The sequence below is a fragment of the Podarcis bocagei genome (genome assembly GCF_964188305.1).
Source record: "Podarcis bocagei genome assembly, chromosome: 11".
Taxonomy (NCBI): domain Eukaryota; kingdom Metazoa; phylum Chordata; class Lepidosauria; order Squamata; family Lacertidae; genus Podarcis; species Podarcis bocagei.
Window position 1 is genome coordinate 4,640,849 of NC_138136.1, and position 21,176 is coordinate 4,662,024.

The 21,176-nt window shown below is 44.4% G+C and overlaps 1 protein-coding gene across 1 annotated transcript in view; it reads right to left on the reverse strand.

Annotated features, from left to right (window-relative positions):
- LOC308597753 (guanine nucleotide-binding protein subunit alpha-14-like) overlaps window positions 1–16,744 on the reverse strand; it is a 36,464-nt gene extending 19,720 nt beyond the window's left edge. The window contains exon 1 of the mRNA XM_081213841.1: window positions 16,529–16,744. Coding sequence (XP_081069967.1) covers window positions 16,529–16,655 — 127 coding nt within the window. The 5' untranslated portion in view covers window positions 16,656–16,744. The remainder of the gene's footprint in view (window positions 1–16,528) is intronic.
- Window positions 16,745–21,176: the final 4,432 nt, after the last annotated feature.

Below are 21,176 nucleotides of genomic sequence, written 5' to 3' on the forward strand. Positions count from 1 at the left end.
ATGCTTCATATCTATAGAAACATGCATCTATAAACAGTTTCAAAATTCAATAATAAAGTAAAATGTCATCTAGAAATCTGTTGTTGAACAAACTTTAAAAGATTCACTATACTTAGTTATATGTTTACCTTACAAAGCGTTTTAAAATATATATAATTTAATTCTCTTCTTTCTCATCTCCCCTTAAGACTGCTTAGCAAGTTTTCCCCCCTGTTAATCCAGAAATTTGACCAGTTCAGCTTCTAATGGGACTTACTGTTCCATTGCTCAGAAGCATCAGAGAGGCTCCTTGAAGCTGAAGGCCAGCGCTTGCTGAGGTAGCAAAATGTGTCTGGCAGTAGCATTTAGACTGAGCTGCAAGTAACAGCTCACATATCTCATTATTTTTGCCCCCTCTCTTGCTCTCTATAAAAACTATAGAATACCATGGACAAGACAAGGCTACAACCTTTCTCTGCATCTCGCTTTCAAGTGAATAGAATTATGTGAACCACCACTTGCAAACTAAAACAAAACATATCCCAAATTCAAGTTTACCACCTCACAGAGAGAACTAGACTTCAGTGATAACTGATTAGAGCCCTGAGCTCATTTTGGCACTTGAACTCATGTGGAAGAAGAACAAAGCTTTTATATATGCTGTGTTCATGTAAATAGTTTTAAGAAAATGTGTTACTATGATCTGACCAAAGTGATAAAACTTTGCTAGAGGCAATCTCATCATTGCATCAACCTGCAGTTATCTTAACAAATATGCCAAGTACAGAGAACTCGCACTTTCCTGGATGTGCCAATTCTAATAGGAATATAGAACGCTGCCTGATACTATTGGTCCATCTAGCCCAGAATCATCTATACTGACTTGTCGCGCCTCTCTGGGGTTTCAGATAGAAGTCTTTCCCAGTCCTACATACAGTACTAGGGATTCAACCTGAAAACTTTTGCATGCAGCTGCTGTACTCTAGCACTGAGCCAAGACAGCTCACCACATTTGGCCCTTCCCAGAACTTTCACTACAGGTTGCCCTAAAGATGATTACTTACAAAAACAGTTTCCTACTGCAGTTCCTTTAGGCACCAGTACATATTACCCCTCAATCATTCTGCTTTTCTAATAAAACACACAATCTGAAAGAAAGGCTTTGCTCCCCCATACCTTAAGCAGAATTCACAATCTGCATATATGCCAGAGGTTTTCAGCCTTCTTGAGCCCATGGCTTCCTTGACCAACTACATGGGGAAATGTCCTTCGAGCCTCAGAAGCCCAGTTATATCACCCCTTGCCTGCAGAGCTGGCAGCCCCTCATCCCTTTTCCTTGTGGAGTGTTCCCTCAGGCTCCTCTCCCCTTGTGAGCCAACCTCCCCACTCCACATTGAGGAGCCTCCAGCCTTAGTAGTCCAATGAAAATGGGCCAAAGGTGAATGTGAGGCCAGCACCTTCCTTACCTTGGGAGGCTGCAGTGGAGGCAGCAGGCGCCGCTGGGTCTGCATGGCGAAAAGGCTCCCTTTTGGCACCGGGCACTCAGCTCCCACACAGGCACTGCACACAGCAGGCACAAGAAAGGCCAGTGTGGCGCCTGCCTGCCCGGCCTCCCACTAGGTCCATCCATTCCCACATCAAGAGCTGGTTTACTGGCTGGCTGGCTGAGCTCCCTCACCCACTTGCTTGCTTACTCCAAGGCCACCTCTGTCCCTGGCAACCAGCACACCCCCCCCCCCCCGGCCAGTCCCAGAGGCACCATTCACCTGCGGAGCCTGTAGCCAGCACCGCTGCAGCAAATAGCTGTGCAAGCCTTTGGGAGGCAGAGATGTGAATGGGCATCAGAGCAGGAGGGAAGAGGGAGAGCCCAGTGCTGCTCACGACACCCCTGACCATCATTCAAGGCACCCCAGGGCGCCACAACACACTGGTTGAAAACCACTGGCATATGCACTATAAATCCTAATAGTGGTGGCTCCATGCAGGCTTGGAAGCCCCACCATTTTCCTCTAACATCAAGCAGGCAAGATTATCTCCAAAAGCAACAATAAAGGCCCTTTGCTTTTCCATTGATTGGGGTTCATCATCTACAATGAAGCAAGGTTTACTTTCATGGCACATTTTAATGCAGTATTGTTTTAATGCCTTTTAATGAGCAGTAGGGCTGGGCGATATCAGCTTTTCAACATCATGGTGTATCGCCAGCCAAACATCACTGCTTGGCAATATACCGTGATGTTGAAAAAACAAGGTGCATCGGCCTCTGCCCACAAGACACCGGGTGAAACTACCCCAGCTCTCACTTGAGAGCTGAGGCGGTTTCATCCAGGCTCGCAGGCTGGGACAATACAGCTAGTTTGAACCGCTCAGTTGGGGGGAGGGGAGGTCCCCCCCCCAGCTGAGACAGCCCTGGTGCTCTCACTACTCACACACAAGTGGGCGGAGCATCAGGGCTCCTTTAACTGCTCACTGCAGAGAGCGGCAACCCCCCCCCCACCTCAGCTGAGCAGTTTCAAGAGCCCCCACCCTGTGGGAGCCAGTGCTGGGCTAGGGGCTCCTTTAACTGCTCGGCTGAGGCAAAGGCAGCTGCACACTCCTCAGTCGAGCAGAGCGGGATGGTGGTTTCACCAGCGATGTGAAACCGCTGCTCCCGAGTCCCGGCTGGAGGAGGGAACTCCTGCATTTACAGCACATTACTTTCTGTAAAGCGTTCCAGGAACTGTAGCTTGTCCCTTATGGAGCTACAATTCCCAGCATCCTTTACCTTTCTTAGCTTTTTATTACTATTAATTTCTAAGTGAGCCTGATAAGAGTTCACAGCTTCCTCCCTGAGCAGTCTATGTGAAAAAAGTGCACACATTATTCTGCGAGAACTCCTTTCAGAGAGCCAATTAGGAACAGGGAAGTAGGGCTCTCCACAGTCGGCCAGTGTTCACATCTGCAGGGCTTCACTGCTACATGGAAGCTGTACAGATGGATTTCCCCCCTCCATCAAAGAAAGGGTTTTAAAAACAAACCACAGGACCTATATTTTTGACTGTACATGTTCTGCAGGAATTGAGAGATTACCTAGCCTAGAACATAAAACCATGCACCGTTATTCCACAGTTGCTGGAATGTCACAATGGTGTTAGCATAACCACATTAGTGCATACCCATTTGGGTATATTCTGCAGCATTAACTTGACACACCATGTGTTGATCACTGCTTAGTGAATATCTTTGGGCACATTTAACTACACAACAGAGATACCAGCTGTGCTTCTGAAGAACCTGAAATGTTGGAATGACTGGGCCCTTGTCTGCAAAGCATATGGCAATTTGCAGTTGTTCACACTGTTTATTGCATCTGTACCACACTTCTCAGCTACAAAAGCCATCAAGGTAATTCACATGCATAACCAATAAAAAAACTAATAAAGGTTATTAAATATTCAAAACCAACATTTACTGGCTTCCTTCCACGCCCCTGAAAAGAAAACCCTCATGTAAAAATATTAGTCACAAACAGATAAACGAAATTACGTGAAAAATAGGTATTCAAAAATACACACACACAGAGAGAGAGATTGTATCAGCTGCTATATTCATCCTTGGTGGAGCTGAAAAATCAGCTGTTTTTCTTGTTACCAAGGAAACATGTTATAGCTCCCTCTTCATCCCTGAATGGTTGTTTTTTTTTAAATATCTCAGAAAAAGCATTGGTTACATTTATTTTTCTGCTTACAAGAACAAAATGGCTATAGTGAGAAGAGTTGATACAGGTATAGCGATAACATTTACTCTCTTGCAATAGCTAACTTTTGAAAGAAAAAGTATCAGGTGACCTTGATGAGCTGAAACCATTATGAGAGGCTATCAAAACACTCCTTCTTTCAAAGAGTATGTGAGTTAATCCAGATCATCATATAAAGCCCCTTGTTCGAGAACAATATACCACCCAAAATTCTGCATGGAAAACATTGAAATACTTGAATAGGGAGTGCTTTAAAAAAATCATTCTACCCATGTATAAATTGGGCTCACTTAAGCCAAAATCACAAGAATTGCACTGGCTGCCAATTAGCTACTAAGCTAAGTTCAAGGTCCTGGTTTTCATGCATAAATCTTATACTACTTGGGACCAGAATACCTAAAATATCATCTCACCCATATACACTGTGCTCTGCAGGTGAGGGCCTCCTGTAGTTATCATCTTATCAGGAGGTCTGTTTTGCACAATATATGAAATAGGTATTCAGTGCTGTGGCACCCAACCTTTGGAATCCTCCCCATTAAATACAGTGGTACCTCGGGTTAAGAACTTAATTCATTCCGGAGGTCCGTTCTTAACCTGAAACTGTTCTTAACCTGAAGCACCACTTTAGCTAATGGGGCCTCTTGCTGCCACCGCGCCGCCAGAGCACGATTTCTGTTCTCATCCTGAAGCAAAGTTCTTAACCCAAGGTAATATTTCTGGGTTAGTGGAGTCTGTAACCTGAAGCGTCTGTAACCTGAAGCGTCTGTAACCCGAGGTACCACTGTATTAGACAGGCACCGTCTCTGCTATCTTTTTTATGCCTGCTGAAGGTCTCCATCTTCCAACAAGCCTTTTAAGAAGAGATTTCCCCCAGAATGCATCTGTATTTGAATTGTTCTTAAGGCATTTCAAACATGTTTTATTGCTTTATCATTTGCTTTTTACAACCCTGGAGTCCTTTGGAAGGAAAGACAGGATATATATTTAATTAACAAATATATTAGTTCTGAACTTAAGCAGTTCAGCAGACTCTACTCTCCATGCCACTTTCCAGAACCAGCATCTTAAGGATGCATAAAACATCTACCACAATGTTGCAGGAGATGGCATGAGGGTAGCTGTTGATAGAGCAGCTCTACTTTTGGGGCAATGTACGGCAAAGGTAAAGGGACCTCTGACCGTTAGGTCCAGTCATGGATGACTCTGGGGTTGCGACGCTCAACTCGCTTCATTGGCCAAGGGAGCTGGCATACAGCTTCTGGGTCATGTGGCCAGCATGACTAAGCCGCTTTTGGTGAACCAGAGCAGCACATGGAAACACCGTTTACCTTCTCGCCAGAGCGGTACCTATTTATCTGCTTGAACTGTGTGCTTTCAAACTGCTAGGTTGGCAGGAGCTGGGACCGAACAACAGGAGCTCACTCCTTTGCGGGGATTTGAACCACCGACCTTTCGATTGGCAACCCCTAGGCTCAGTGGTTTAACCCACAGCTCCACACGCATCATAAAAGGTAAAGGTAAAGGGACCCATGACCATTAGGTCCAGTCGTGGACGACTCTGGGGTTGTGGCGCTCATCTTGCTTTATTGGCGGAGGGAGCCGGCGTACAGCTTCCGGGTCATGTGGCCAGCATAACTAAGCCGCTTCTGGCGAACCAGAGCAGTGCACGGAAACTTCATTTACCTTCCCGCTGGAGTGGTACCTATTTATCTACTTGCACTTTGACGTGCTTTCAAACTGCTAGGTTGGCAGGAGCAGGGACCGAGCAACAGGAGCAAGTCCTAGGCTCTGTGGTTTAGACCACAGCGCCACCTGCTGTGTAGATCCAATCTACACAGTAAATCCAATGTTTAAGGACCCCTGGCCATTAGGTCCAGTCGTGACCGACTCTGGGGTTGCGGCGCTCATCTCACTTTATTGGCCGAGGGAGCCGGCGTACAGCTTCCGGGTCATGTGACCAGCATGACTAATCCAATCAATTAACAGGTATAGTTGAGTAAAGTACCAATCCCATGAGAATTTGTTGAGGGAAGTCAGAAAACCCTGAGCAGGAGCAAAAGGGGAAAGGCATAACTCACGGAAGTGAAGTGCAGCAGTAAAACTGCTAGCACATTTGCAGAGCTAAGCAGGATCCAGTATACTTTTAAATTGGATGGGGGACAGCATGTTGAGATTGCTGCATTGCAGGGGGTTGGACTAGATGACCCTTGGTATCCCTTCCAACCCTACAATTCTATGATTCTATAAAACCTTATGATGTGATTATATGATGGCGACCCGTACTCCTTCATTTGGTTTCCCATATACTTGCTATTTTGACACTAGTATGTATCCTATTAGTTCTTTGAAAACCATTTTCATAGTGTTTTCATACAGGTAAGATAATATTTTATTCATCTCCTGGGCTGACTAAACAGAGCTAGGTGTACAGAATTTACATGTGCATCATGTTCATCCAGGGGACATTATTTGCCTAAAGAAAAATGAGGTATAGTTAGAGCCATGAGCTTGGTTTTGAAACACCTCTGTTTACTCTCCAACTGCAATCCAGTGGAAGCTTTTCTCCTAGAGCTCCTTGTGAACTGCAGTCTTGTTGGTGGCATTCACATCCTTACCCATGCATAGGATTAGAGAATAAGTGCATCTTACACTGGGGTTCAGTTCCAAGGGTTCCACATATACTTAAAAATGCATATACAGTGGTGCCTCGCAAGACGAAAAGAATCCGTTCCGTGATTCTCTTCGTCTAGCGGGTTTTTTGTCTTGCGAAGCAAGCCCATTGACGGATTAGAGGATTAGCGCTATTAGCGCTTTTAGCAGCTTTTAGCGGCTTTTAGCAGCTTATCAGCTTATCGGATCAGCTGATAAGTGGCTTAGCGGCTTAGAAAAGGGGGGGAGGGGAAAAAACCCGCAGGAACTCGCAAGACATTTTTGTCTTGCGAAGCAAGCCCATAGGAGATTTGTTTTGCGAAGCACCTCCAAAACGGAAATCTCTTTTGTCTAGCGAGTTTTCCATCTTGTGAGGCATTCGTCTTGCGGGGCACCACTGTACTCAAGCTACCCCTTTGGTGCTGCCCACCCCTGGCCAAGAAAGCAGAGATCTTAAATGGGTTTTTTTTCACCCAAGCAGACCTGGAGCTAAAAAAAGCTTTTAAGCTTTTTGCTCCTTGTTCCTTGCTGCATTTAATGTGCATAATTTCAACTGCATATAGTTGAAATTGTGTAAGTCAAATACATGTAAAAGTTGTGGCTCCAAACTATAAAAAATATAATATGTAATAAGGCACGTACTTATGCATGTTTAGTAATTCTTGCCACCACTAGCACATTATATAGGCTAATGGCAAAGAAATACACTGTGTAATTCTCCTGCGATCCAAGCCCCCCCAAAGGATGCCAAGGACTGAACCCGGGATCTTTCACTGGCAAAGCACATCTTCTACCACTTCTCTAGGGCCCTTCCTTTTAGTTCTGCCCTAAGAATGTCTCACACATGAACAAACATCTTCAAATTTTTATACTATATATGCACCCAAACCCATACCAGATGTTTGGGTCCCCCCCCAAGTGTCATTACTTGTTAAGTGTTTGTTGATGTTGTTAAGCAAAATAATTATTGGAATGTATGGCTGAGCCACAAAGAGGCTGAGTCAAAGTCAACATGCCTCCATCTAATTTTGCTCATCTAGTGTTTTAAAGTTATACTGATACTCAGCAGCAATACCTAAAATTATGTTTTGCAGCCTTTTGCTTGCCCACCCAATTGAAGCTAGCATAAATGAAATGAATTGCTCACATTGACATTTTTGATGTTTTCTCAGTCCCTTAAATCTGTTAAGGACTGACCATTTGACTTTTAAACAAGATTTATGCAAAACAAAAGAGCTAACAGGATAGCCATTTTTGTTAATGGAAATTCCATTCTTCCCCTCTGTCACCAAGGACAGGTATACAACAGCATGATATTTGAAAGGCAAACTTATGTCCTTACGGATGTACTATTTAGCATAGACTTCCTAAATCACTATTGGCAATCAACACTTTGCAGAAACAGGATATAAGAGAACTTTAGTTTACTTAATTAAATGATTTCAACCAGAGAGTTTACTACCTTCTTACAAAGGCTTTCATGTTCCATCCCTGGTTCCTATGGAAATGAAGATTAGAGAATGTAACCTGGCTGATAACAATATAAATTATCATTCTCCCTTTAAAGTAACAAGGAAGATGTTCTCAACCACATACTGTATCACAAAATATGAAACTATTGTCTCAACGCTTTCACAGAATAGTCATAAAAGCCACAAAGTAAAAAACAACTATTAGATGTTTTCATTTTATGCCTGGCACATTCAAACCCTGCCACAGCAAAAACTAAATAAATAAATAAAGGTTTCTAGATCAGTTGGTCTTAGCAGAGATTGTAGTTATACTTCTGAGTATTTTAGCTGTACCACTTCAGATCACTATCAACAATTTTCAAGATTTGAAAATTACCTTGATGGTATTAGTCATAAAAGACTTTTAAGCAAACACAATGACAATGGATTGTATGACAAATAAATGCTCTTGCTTTCATTGATTTTCAAAATAATTGTATTGAGAAATAGAAATAAGATTCCAAAAGATTCAATCAGAAAGATGCAGCTGCTCCCAGAAAGAGATAAAACTCTTATCAAGTCAGCTTCACTTACATGATTTAGGAAGTCTCATCAGAACTTTTTAGAGCTTTTGCATTCTCTGACTTCATCAGATACCAGAGGTGTTGACCTCCATTGGCTGATATCAGCCTTTTGCATTTCTACCTAGAAGTCTGCCATACTGGCTCTAAGCATTCATTTGAAATCCCAACTTGGGTACATAGGAAATTGTGTTGTACCAAGTCAAACCACTGGTCCGTCTAGCTCACTACTGTCTGTACCAGGAGTCAGAATCCCCTTTGAGCCTGGGGCAGCATTCCTCATACATCACCACCTACGAGCTGTACACCAATGCTTAGCAGGGCTAAAGCCAAATGTAAAGGTAAAGGGACCCCTGACCATTAGGTCCAGTCGTGGCTGACTCTGGGGTTGCGGCGCTCATCTCGCTTTATTGTCAAAGGGAGCCGGCGTACAGCCAGCATGACTAAGCTGCTTCTGGCGAACCAGAGCAGTGCAAGGAAACGCCATTTACCTTCCCGCCTGAGCAGTACCTATTTATCTACTTGCACTTTGACGTGCTTTCGAACTGCTAGGTTGGCAGCAACAGGAGCTCACCCCATTGCGGGGATTTGAACCGCTGACCTTCTGATTGGCAAGTCCTAGGCTCTGTGGTTTAACCCACATCACCACCCAAATGTAGGCAGGGCCAAAACTATATACACACCCCACTCACAAACTTCCACCCACAAAACAAGTATTTAGGCTACCGCTCCCTACAGCTCAATTCAAGAGGTATTTCACCTCTCTCTCTGCCATGCACCAGTGAGAGCCAGTGTGGTGTAGTGGTTAAGAGCGGTAGTCACGTAATCTGGGTAACCGGGTTCGCGTCTCCGCTCCTCCACATGCAGCTGCTGGGTGACCTTGGGCCAGTCACACTTCTTTGAAGTCTCTCAGCCCCACTCACCTCACAGAGTGTTTGTTGTGGGGGAGGAAGGGAAAGGAGATTGTTAGCCGCTTTGAGACTCCTGAAGGGGAGTGAAAGGCGGGATATCAAATCCAAACTCTTCTTCTTCTTCTTCTTCACCAGGTAGTTCAACTTCTCCCATCCTTTCAGTATTGCTCTGCAGCTGGCCTGTCCCACCCAACTCAATAAACACAAAAATACATTCAGTGCTAGTAATAAAAAGAGAGAAAGATAAGCACTCCTGAATCACTTTCTCTTCCACACTACTTACCTGGTTACAAAAGAGTGTCTCTTCTCTTCCTTTTCTTATGTACAGGTCTGAGAGAAGGCCACTTAAGGCAACTCCAGCTGTGCCCACTATCATCATTTACCCCAACAAAGATGGAGCTGACTCAGAAGCTGCTTGAATTGAAATTAGTCAGGCTCATGGAGCAGGGACAGTGCACAGATTTGCCAGCCTCATCTGCTTCCATACCAGCTGAGTGAAAACAGTCACTTCTTCTGTGACCAGTATGGGGCAGGGGTAAAAGCAAGTGTATGCTTTGTTTTGCCAAGCCCAATGTCCCAACGCCCTGCTTCACTGGCCAGTCACAGAAGGGGGGAGAGAAGAGTCTTGCAGGGCATATTGAAAGGCCTGGTGGACCACCTTCATTTCAGGACCAGGCAGGGGCGTACGAAGTGAGGGGCAGAGGGGGCTAGCCACCCCAAGTGCCACTCTGGGGGGGGGTGACAAGATGGCCCCTGCCTCCCCCCAGCTGTAGAGCAGCTGAGGGTGCGCACAGTCAGTATGAGCACTGCTCGCACAGTGACCATACGGGCTGCCGGGCGTGCGCAGTCCGTATGGGAGGCCACACATGCGCACTCCGTACAGGATGCCGCTCACACGGCAGCCCATATGGTCGCCGTGCAAGTGACAGCCCATATGGATGCCATGTGTGAGTGGCAGCCCGTACAGAGTGCGCACGCGTGGCAGCCCATATGGTCACCGCACGTGCGCACTCTGTATGGGGTGCCACACATGCGCACTCTGTAGGTATGTCGCGCATGTGTCACTGGGCAGTTCGTCCCGCCCCGGATGCCAGAGAGGGTTCCTCCGCCACTGGGACCAGGGGTTCCCCACTCCTGGTCTACAGAGTCATAAGAACAGAAGTTGCTGGAAACTGCAGGATGAGAGAATGCTTCTTGCCCCTGGGTCCTGTTTGTGGGCTTCCCACCAGCACCCGGCTGGCCCCTGTGGAAGCAGGGGGTTGGACTCTTCTTGATATGTGGGGCCCAGTCTGCTTTGAAATGAATGAAGTAAATTGGTGGGAAGAACTCAAGTCAACCTGCTTTCAATGTGGCTAAAACATAGCAGTAGCTGGGAAAGGACTCCAGTGTTAAACTATTTTATTTCTTTAAAATGAATATTCACAAAAAAAATCTACTTCATTTGCATAAAACTTGTATAACAGATGGTTAGTAACCTGCAGTCTGTTTTCCAAAGGATGTGGAGATGGGCCGTGCTTTTTTGTTTACATACAGAATACATCGTTCCTTGTTTGGAATACAGTAGTTATTCTTGGCTATTTGTTTGTCCTCTTGCATTTACTAGTTTTCGTTCTTTAAAAGTAGTAGTAGTAGTATGTTTTAGTATCTGCCAGGCACCTTTTTATACAATACTAAACAGAAGCTGCTCTTATCTTCCATGAATTCCCTCCTTGGAGACTGCACTGTCCAAGCAAGTTCATGTTCAGGGATAGAAAATGAGTATCAGATGCTAAGGACACATATTGGGGCAGGGGCAGGGGCAGGGGCAGGGGCAGGGGCAGTGTCTCATCCTTTTTGGGTAGGCCGGGTGAGTGATAGTTCAACTTTCTAGCCTCCACCAATAGCTCAGTTGGTTAGAGCATGGTGCTGATAGCACCAAGGTTGCAGGTTTGATCCCTGCACGGGGCAACTGCATATTCCTGCCTTGCAGGGACTTGGGCTGGATGAACCTCAGGGTCTCTTCCAACTCTACAATTCTATGATTCAATTGGCAAGCGGTGTAGCTCAGCCACAGAGCACGTGCTTTGCATGTAGAAGGTCCCAGATTCAACCCCTGGCATCTCCTGTTAAGGTCGGAAAAACTCCTCTCCGAAACGTGGAGAGCCACTACAAGACAGGAATGGGAAATCTCTGGTCCTTAGCTGAATGTGGCCTACCAGTCCTCTTAATCTGCCTAGCAAAATAGATTGAGAGCTCAGACACATATTAGAAGAGCACAACCCATTTATAGCAATCAAAGTCCACATCCTCAACTAACTTTACTAGGACATTTTTGCATATGTTGAACTGTGGGTACTATGGCTTTGAATCCTAAACAATTATTTAAAACCAATTGCTTAAGAAACATCTAAAACTTCTAGTAATGTTTTATTACCGCCTTGCCAAAACCCACTGTTCTGTCATTTCTGCTGATTGTATACATTGTGCAACCACATTAAAGACCTAGGAAATGACTGCATGAAGAGTCTTAAATTGAGAGAGAGAGAAATGAAAAAGACAAAGCAATGCGTTATTAAAAAGTTAGTGAGTCCCATTGACAAACAGCGGTGGAGTAAGCTGATTGGGCTCCTGGGGCGGGGTGCGTGCTCTGCGCCCAGGGGCAGGGCCAGCCGGGGCAGGACGCTCTGTAGGGCCTCCGAGGAGTCTGCCTGCCTCCTCCCACTCAGCAGCCCAACAGCTGAGGGGGAGGCAGCGGGCAGACCATTTGGGGCAGCGCGGAGCTTGCGGGCTCCCAAGCCACCACATCACTCCCAGGAGAGACGTGTGGCTCAGGTGTGCTGCAGGCCCTGCGGTGAGTGCTGCCTGCCATTTTGTCACCCCCCTCAGTGATGACAACCTGGGGTGCCCCGCCTCCACTGCACCCCCCTCCCTCTGCCCCTGTTGACAAAGCATCTTTACGTGTATACTCCATTCAACACTGACTCTAAGGTCACCCTTCAGTGCCTGAAACAAACAAACATAGTCTTGCAAACAAATTCCAGTGCATTCAATGGCATATGTTTCCCAGCAGGCGATACTGGAGTGGGGACCAGGGAGAGCCAATTGGCATGGGCCTACAAATTTGAGGGGACTTATTCAAATCCCCCTGGTAAAGGCAAAGGGAAACCCTTTGGTAAAGATTATTTAAATGAGGCCTACATTTCCTATCTGGCCTGGGTCTACCAGCTTTGCACAGCCCTCTTTCCCAGTAAGCATTTTCAGTATTGCAGCCAGCCATCCTGACTCAATACATGGAAGACAGTCACAATGAGACTTACTGCCAAGTAAGTGGGCAAAGGATTCTGCTGTTAACAATTATCTTTTCTTTGACAATGTTGTTTCCATGTATGTCCACAGAGTTATCCTTAATTAACTGAACTTGGCTCAAGCCACATGCATTTGGAAATTTAATTTCTATCTCAACCACCTTTTTCCAAAGCATATGAAAATTGGCTAATGAAATTCACATTCATTTGGGGCAACAACAAAAAGAGCTCTCTTATTAAGCTTAAGTGAATCAAACTTCACTCTATAGTTCCCAGTAAACTTACAGGAAAAGGTGCCTGAAAAAATATATGGCACAGTAAGTTCTGTGTCTGCAAATCATCAAGTATCTTCCCAAAAGAATCATTCAAGATTGTAGCTTCTGTAAGCTTGCCGAGCTCCACACGTTTGTGTGACGAGTCAAGGCTGGTCCATACAGGCTTCCAGATGTGGTCCTGCGCAATGGCTCTCTCAACACTGGAGAGAGGCACAGATGAAGGAGAAGAGAATGAATAGGGCTAAACTGTATTCTGAAACCTCCCAGGGTATGGGAGGAGCAGGCTGACTAGAGGCAGACAGAGGCACTGGGTGCTAAGTACTTCGTCCTGATATAAACTCCACCCCCATTGCCATCAAGAGTGGAGGTTCTCCTAATAATTGGGAGTCAATTGCCATTAAGTAAAGGCGTGCACCAGAGGAGATGGGGACATTATGTGGACAACTGTGGATTATCCAGCTGTGTAGAATTGAGGTTTGAAATCAGGAGAAAATTCTACTTGTGTTGGCAGTGGATGGAGGAGAGAGGGCTCTCTGCTATATTATGGAAGTCCTTAGGTCTATGATTTGGCAACTCTCTCCTGATACAATATAAGGTTTAAAGATATACAAGTGAGGATTGTTTGATTCACAATGTAACTTTGCTATTTAAAAGAAGATTTGAGGCTGCCTGTGGACTGAAAGGAATGAAGAGGGTGAGCCTTTTTGTTTTGATGGATGTCATTGGGAAATTAGAGCTTATCCCCTCCCCACAAAAAAGGCTCTGAGAACATGAACTTATAGAGATGTTGAGATACAATTTATTATTAAGAGGAAGGATATTGGCTTAAAGAAAAATGCTACCCTGGAGGGGAGAGTACGGTACCTGTGAGCAGAGGCAGAGCAGGGTCTCTAGTGGTGCTGCTAAAGGGCAGGTGCTGACTGACTGTCAGTGGTCACATTTGGAGAAAAAAGTATTTCCCTTTCTAGACTGAGGAAGAAAATGGCGGGACCTTGAAATTTGTTTATTCAGTCAACTAACTGAAAGAAGAGGACTGTTGTTCCTTTGGACTTTCCTGAGAATTATGGGATAGAAGGGACGAGCTGAGCAGAGGAGGTATGGAGGAATGTCACTGGCCTCAGTTGCACCTACTGAGGTTCCAGATAAATTGTAATTGAGAGGTCAGGAGCAAAGGTGACCACTGCCTTGACTTGGTCAAGGTATAAGAGCAGAGGCAGCAGCTGCATGAGCATCAACAATCCCTTATTTAGCGCTCCCTAATTTAGACACAATCATTCTGAACACCCAGAAACTTCGTTGTTTATTCCTCAACTTTGTTTTGGAGGCTGAGATCTTATAAGCTCCCACACTCCTGTGTGGGTTAGCAGAAGCCAGCACAAGGGCTCCCCCTAGTGCAACAGGGCTTTCCCAGCTCCTCCAAATCCACTCTGGAGGGATGGGACAACACCTACAACAGTGGGGGGGAGAAGGGAATCAGTCCATTTGCCAAGCAGAAATGCTTGCACTGACAATTTAGAACAATGTTGAATGCCTCCCTATGTCTCTCTGTACCAGTCATCATCATCGAGGCTTTACCTCAGCAGCAAATGGCGCCTCCTCTTTCCTTCAGTTATTGCCACCGGTGTCTAGTACTCTGGCGCTAGTCCCCTGTAGTGTTATTGTCCAAAGGAAGTCATATATTACAGCACTTCTGTTTGCTTAACTCAAGTTCCATTTTTTTCTGTGTAGAAACCTTCCACCCCACTTCAATGCTCTTCATGCTTGTTCCTGGGTTTTCCCATTAACCTTGCATGGTGCAGTATAAGACCTACAAGGTCAATGCTGATTGTTAAAATAATAATTATTATAAAATTAAAGAGCTGGAAGGGATCTTGGTGGCTAGACAGGGCTATACAACCCTGTATAGGGGAGTTTTTAATGTCCCAGAGTGGTTGGGGCAACCCAGTACAGGGGTACAAATAATAAAATTATCATCGTTGGCTAGCCCAACCTGCGGTTCAGTGCAGGATCCACAATACAAGCTGCAATTACAGTTTCCCTGGCAGACAGCTGTCCATACTCTGCTTAAATGCCTCCAGTGAAGGAGATCTCAACCTCCCTAGGCAGTCTGTTCAAACAGACTTTGGAAGGTTCTCCTTACATCTAGTCGAAATCTGCTTTCCTGTAACCAGCACTCATTGGTTCTAGTCCAGCCGTCTTGAGCAACAGAAAAACGTCTGCTCCATCTTCTGTATGAAATAGTCTTCAGATATTTGAAGACTACTATCAAGTCTACCCTTGGGGATGCATTCAACTTAGTTCTCCTCTGAATAACTGAAATTAATGGACCTAAGGTATCCATGTTTATTCGTTTGAATGGATGTAGTAGTAGAACTAATACTGGATTTAGCCTTAGGCTTCTTTAGGCTAAAGATTAATTACCCCCACTGTTCTTTTCATAACAATCCTGTGAGGTAGATCAGGCTGAAAGATAGTAACTAGTCCAAGGTCACCTCAACGGGGATTTGAAACTCCATTGAGTCCACATAACATCTATTCACCGTGTCAGATAGAAGGCCTGCAGCTCCCACAGAGGCAATATAAGAACCCAGCCTTAGTGGCACCAACTGGAAAGTGCCTGTCCAACCATACTGGAAATCTAACGGCAACAGAGTGGTGAATAAATCATACAGCTACACAATTAGTGCACACAAATTCTGCCCCTATTCCTTTAACCCACTTTTTAAACCTCACTTTCAAACCTGAGTTAATTGGCCTTCAAGGCCCACCCTGAAGATTATGGAATTACTTAGGCATTCCAGATAGAGTCCAGGGGATGGACTGTTGCTAGTCCCCAGACAATTAGTGAGGCAGCTTCCTGCATTCCACTCTCTGTATCTGCATTAAAAACAAAACCTTTTTTGTTGTTGTTGTGTTGTTGTGGAGATGTAATGCTAGAAACAGTTCTAAGTGGCCTTATACAAGTATCTTCCTCTTAGTACACTAAGTTCACTTCCAGACAGTCTTCGTTTTCAGCTGAACTTCAATCATATATCAGCAAATTCAGGCTGTGCAATTAAAGTTGATTTGGAGGGTCCTGCAGAGCTAACCTGCTTCCAAAAGAGATAGAATGTTTTTGCAATGCAGAAAGTGATGGGAAAACACACTGGAAAGTGGGGGATGATGCTTGATGCTTGACATTGCCAAACCTCGCCACAAACAAATCAGAGTGGATGCTCACTTAACAGCCAATGTCATCTCACCTCCCTGCAAAAAATGAGGGAGATCCCCTGGAAGGAACTTCAGTCTCTGTCTAAGCTTAGAGCAAGGGTGGTCTAATTTACTAAGTACCCTAGCAAGAATGCAAAACACCATGCATGCACATTAAAGGTAACATCTTAAATGAATAATAAGTAGGTTTATGAATTGCAGTCCAGATTTTTTAAAATCACTAAAGCGGTTTTAAAAAACACTGCAAATGTGCCAACGGTATTGAAAATGCAGTCTGCACACACCCCGAGCCTCGAGCATCGTTTCACCTGTTGCAAGACGGGTTGGGCCGAGCTGTTCTCGCGGGCTCAAGTTATGGAAAAGCAAAGCCGGAATATCCTGCAAGCGGAGAGCTCTCGGGAGCATCCTGGCTGGAGAGCGCGGGAGGCTTTCCTCGCCCACAAACTCACCCAGCAGCAGCAGCTTGAGCTCCTTGCGCGAGTCTCGCTTGTCCTGGCGCAGCCGGCGCTCAATCTCCAAGCTCAGCAGCCTGTTCGCTTTCTCCTCCGAGGACAAGCAGCAGCACTGCCCGCCCATGCCGAGGAAGACTCTCGCCTGCCGGGGACACGCCGAGTCCTGCTCCGGCTCTCGGGCCACGGAGCGCGCGCAGCTGCCGCAGGGAAGGCGCCAAGGCGGACGGGCTTCGCGCGGGTCGCTTTCTGCGCCAGACGCTATCGCCGCGCAGCCCAAGCCCCGCCCCCGGCGGCGGCCCCGCCCCTGCCCCCGATCCGGAGGCGCTGCTCGGGGCCGGTCGCAGGGTGGGCTTTCTTCGGCCATGGCGCGCCTGGGGGTCATATTTTCTGGGTTTGCAAACTGGAGCGTTAGCTGGGCCAAAGAGGCCCCCCTCAGCTTCGCAAAAGAAGAGCCCGGCACGCTGCAGCCTCAGATGGACCTCTCTCGGGGGCTCTGGGCTGGGGGGGGGGACTCCCATCGAGGAGGGACCCAGAAGAAGGTGCCTTAGGCAGAGTCCCGCCATTGGCCCCTCGACGCTGACTGCAGCCAGCATGGTCCAGGTCATGGGAGACGCATCGTTCCTGTAATGTGGCATCTCTTGAATGATCAGCTGAGAGAGAACTTAGAGGAAAACTACACGGAATGGTGAACAAAGATGGTTTGGGTGAAGCTGACGGTGGAGAAGTTAAATAGTGCTGGGGGGGGGAAGGGAATGGGAATGCTGGAGGCAGTGAATGTCAGCAGCGAAAGACCCTCCACACAGGTGTTGGGAGGTCAAAGTGTGGATTTATGTCAGAGGAAGAGAAGGAAACCACGGGTGGAGAGATTAATGAATATACTGAACTGGCAGACGCAAAGCTGAGAAGGAAAGGATTCTGTAAAATTTGGTTTCAAATTAAAGGAAAGTGCTTCTAAGCCACTGACAATGTTTGTGGAAAAAATGGAAGAGTAGAAAGCAGAAGCCATTTTTTCTCTCTGTAAAAAACCCTCAATAAGTAATGATTATGGCTCACAGTTTTAGTATATCAACACAGCAAAGAAAACCATGTGGGGATAAGGATTTAAGGAAGTATTGTTTCTCAGTATTGGAGGCAAAGCTGGTATGCTGAACTGGAGAAAAACTAATGTTGACTTCCATTGATAACAGTGCTCACAACCTCTTTTGGACTTTTTGTGTGGATGGAAAATGAACTTGAGATGCCCATCATCTAGCAGAAGGAAGAATAACTGGCTGTTACCTTGGAGTGATCATTTCAAATATTTTGAAGAAATTTGTACGTACAATAGGGTTATAACATTTTTGCAACCTCATGTTCCTGAACTTTTGACTAAAACAAAAGAATGAATTGTCATTTCCAAATATTTTGAAAAAAGGTCACTCTAAAATCAATAAATTGATTTTTGTATATGTAACTGTATATTATGTAATATGCACAACATGTATTATTATTTTTTTAAAAGATATTTATTAAAGGTTTTAAACAATAGATCACCAGACACACATAAAACACCATCACCAACATAGAACAAACAAAAAAGCAAAAAGCAAAAAAGTTAACACAGAATAGATAAAATAGAACATAATCAAGTGTCAAAGAACCAAATTTCCATAACCTTTCGGACTTCCTCACATCTCCCTTTCCTGCGTTCCAGATTATAAAGTTATAAACAGCAATTCATCACCTTCTTTTGACTCTTATTTTGTAGTTTTCAAATATTATGTCTCCAATTTTAAATATTTTTATCAAACTTAGATGTTTAAATTTGACATGATATTAATCAAGGTTTCATCTTTGTTCTTATGTATCACTTATTTTCATACTTCTTTCAACTAAATTACTGATGCCATGTTGTTTTCTATCCTGCATCTTCTTAACATTCATACAGTTTGCAATGTTTTTGTAAATAGTCCTTAAACTTTTTCCAATCCTCTTCCACTGTCTCTTCTCCCAGGTCTCGGATTCTGCCAGTCATTTCTGCCAATTCCATATAGTCTATCAGTTGCGTCTGCCATTCTTCCAGAGTGGGTAAATCTTGAGTCTTCCAATGTTTTGCGATGAGTATTCTTGCTGCTGTTGTTGCATACATAAAGAAAGTTCGGTCCTTCTTTAGCACCCTCTGGCCGACAATGCCCAAAAGGAAGGCCTCTGGTTTCTTAGGGAAGGTATACTTAAATACCTTTTTTAACTCATTATAGATCATTTCCCAGAAAGCCTTAACCCTTGGGCAAGTCCACCAGAGATGAAAGAATGTTCCTTCAGTTCCCTTACATTTCCAACATTTATTGTCTGGCAAATGGTATATTTTGGCAAGCTTGACTGGGGTCATGTACCACCTATATATCATTTTCATAATATTTTCTTTCAAGGCATTACATGCCGTGAACCTCACACCGGTGGTCCATAACCTTTCCCAGTCAGCAAACATGATATTGTACCCAATGTCCTGTGCCCATTTTATCATAGCTGATTTAACTGTTTCATCTTGAGTGTTCCATTTTAACAGCAAGTTGTACATTTTTGAAAGTACCTTGGTCTTAGGTTCTAACAGTTCTGTTTCTAATTTCGATTTTTCCACCTGGAAACCTATTTTTTTGTCCAGATTAAAGACCTCCCTGATCTGAGCATAATGTAACCAATCTCGCACTTCGTCCTTTAATTTCTCAAAACTCTGCAGTCTCCAAGTATCTCCATCTTTTTCTAAAATTTCCCAATATTTCGGCCATTTGGCCTCCATATTGAGTCTTTTCTGAGCCTTAGCTTCCATTGGTGACAACCACCTTGGGGTCTTGTTTTCTAGTAAGTCTTTGTATTTTATCCAGACATTAAACACTGCCTTCCTGACAATATGATTCTTGAAAGCTCTATGGACTTTTACCTTGTCGTACCACAAATAAGCATGCCATCCAAAAGCATTGTTAAACCCTTCCAAATCCAAGATATCAGTGTTCTCAAGAAGCAGCCAATCTTTCAACCAGCAGAAAGCTGCTGATTCATAATACAACCTTAAGTCTGGCAGGGCAAACCCCCCTCTTTCCTTAGCATCAGTTAATATTTTAAATTTTATTCTGGGCTTTTTGCCCTGCCACAAATTTAGAGATGTCTCTCTGCCACCTCCTGAAGCACCCCACCTTGTCCACAATCTGTAGGGTCTGAAACAAAAACAACATTTTTGGCAATACATTCATCTTTATAGCAGCAATTCGGCCCAACAAGGAAAGCTTCAATCTTGACCAACTTTCTAGATCCTTTTTAATTTCTGACCAGCACTTTTCATAATTGTCCTTAAATAAGTTCAAATTTTTGGCTGTCATATTAACCCCTAGGTATTTCACCTTTTTAACCACATTTAAATCTGTCTCTTTCTGAAACCTTTCTGATTCTGAAGTTGTCAATTTTTTTTCCAGAACCTTAGTTTTTTGCTTGTTTAATTTAAATCCCGCCACCCGACCAAACTCATGAATCAATTCTAACACCCTTTTCGTACTAGATTCTGGCTCCTGTAGTGTAAAGACCAAGTCATCTGCAAAAGCTTTAAGTTTATACTGTTTGGCTCCAACCTGTATGTATTATAATACAGGTAAAATGGAGCCTGCAAATTTTCTAATAATTGTACAATGTTTTGTACATTGTATATCACTTCTTATTGCTTAGAATAAATCGAGGCTGCAGTTTGTCTGTTTCTGCTGCAAGCTCCATAAAGTTCCCACATCACTTTGATTGTATGTTCTGTGAACTGATTACTTCTTGGTATCTGAAGTACCGATGGCCCCTTCTTCCATTGATTCTCTAATACCCACAGTGCTTTTTTGTAAAGTTTCGAGGACAGTGAAAATGGCTCTTGAATTCCACCTGGCATTGCTTTTGTTAGGAACTTCCGTAAACTTAACCAATGGGGAAAAAACAACCCCTTTTTCCTCAAGGAATCTGAACACCCATGTAAGATAGTATAAAATGTTCATGTCATCTCTCCAGCCTGCTTTACTGAGGATTTCTTCTGTTCCATTCACAAACTTTGCTTTCAATTCCTCATTTTGTTCATCAGTTGAGACATAAATGGATATTCCATATTGGGAGATCTGGTGTTACCACCAAGTTCCCTGTCCATGACCACTCTGAGAATCTTGTCCAGAACGTGATGCTGGCAACTGATAAGTGATGCTGGCAACTGATAAGACATCCTTGCCTGAGAACATTCGTTGCAATTTGACAACGCCATTATTTTCCCCAGTGTTAACACTGGTTGTATCAGCAATGATAATCTTTATTGCATTCCATAAGTTGTATTCATGAAGAAGTTGGAAGATCTTTGTATTTGTATTTTATTCTTTATTCCTCTCTGATCCTTCTTGTGATATTTGTTCCTCCTCTTTTTGTGTTATTTTGTCTTTGTTTTGACTTATTTTCTGTTGCTGTTGTCCTCTACTCTAGATTAAAGAATGAATTGCATTCAGATGAAGGCAATGAATAGTTAGTGAAGGACCCTGTGTGAGAGGCAGGGAAGGGGAGATTCCCCAGGGCGAGAGGCTGAGGGAAGAAAGGGATGCTCTCAGGTGAGAGCTGGGAGGGTGCACCTTTTATGCATGGGACAAAAGGTAAGTTATTC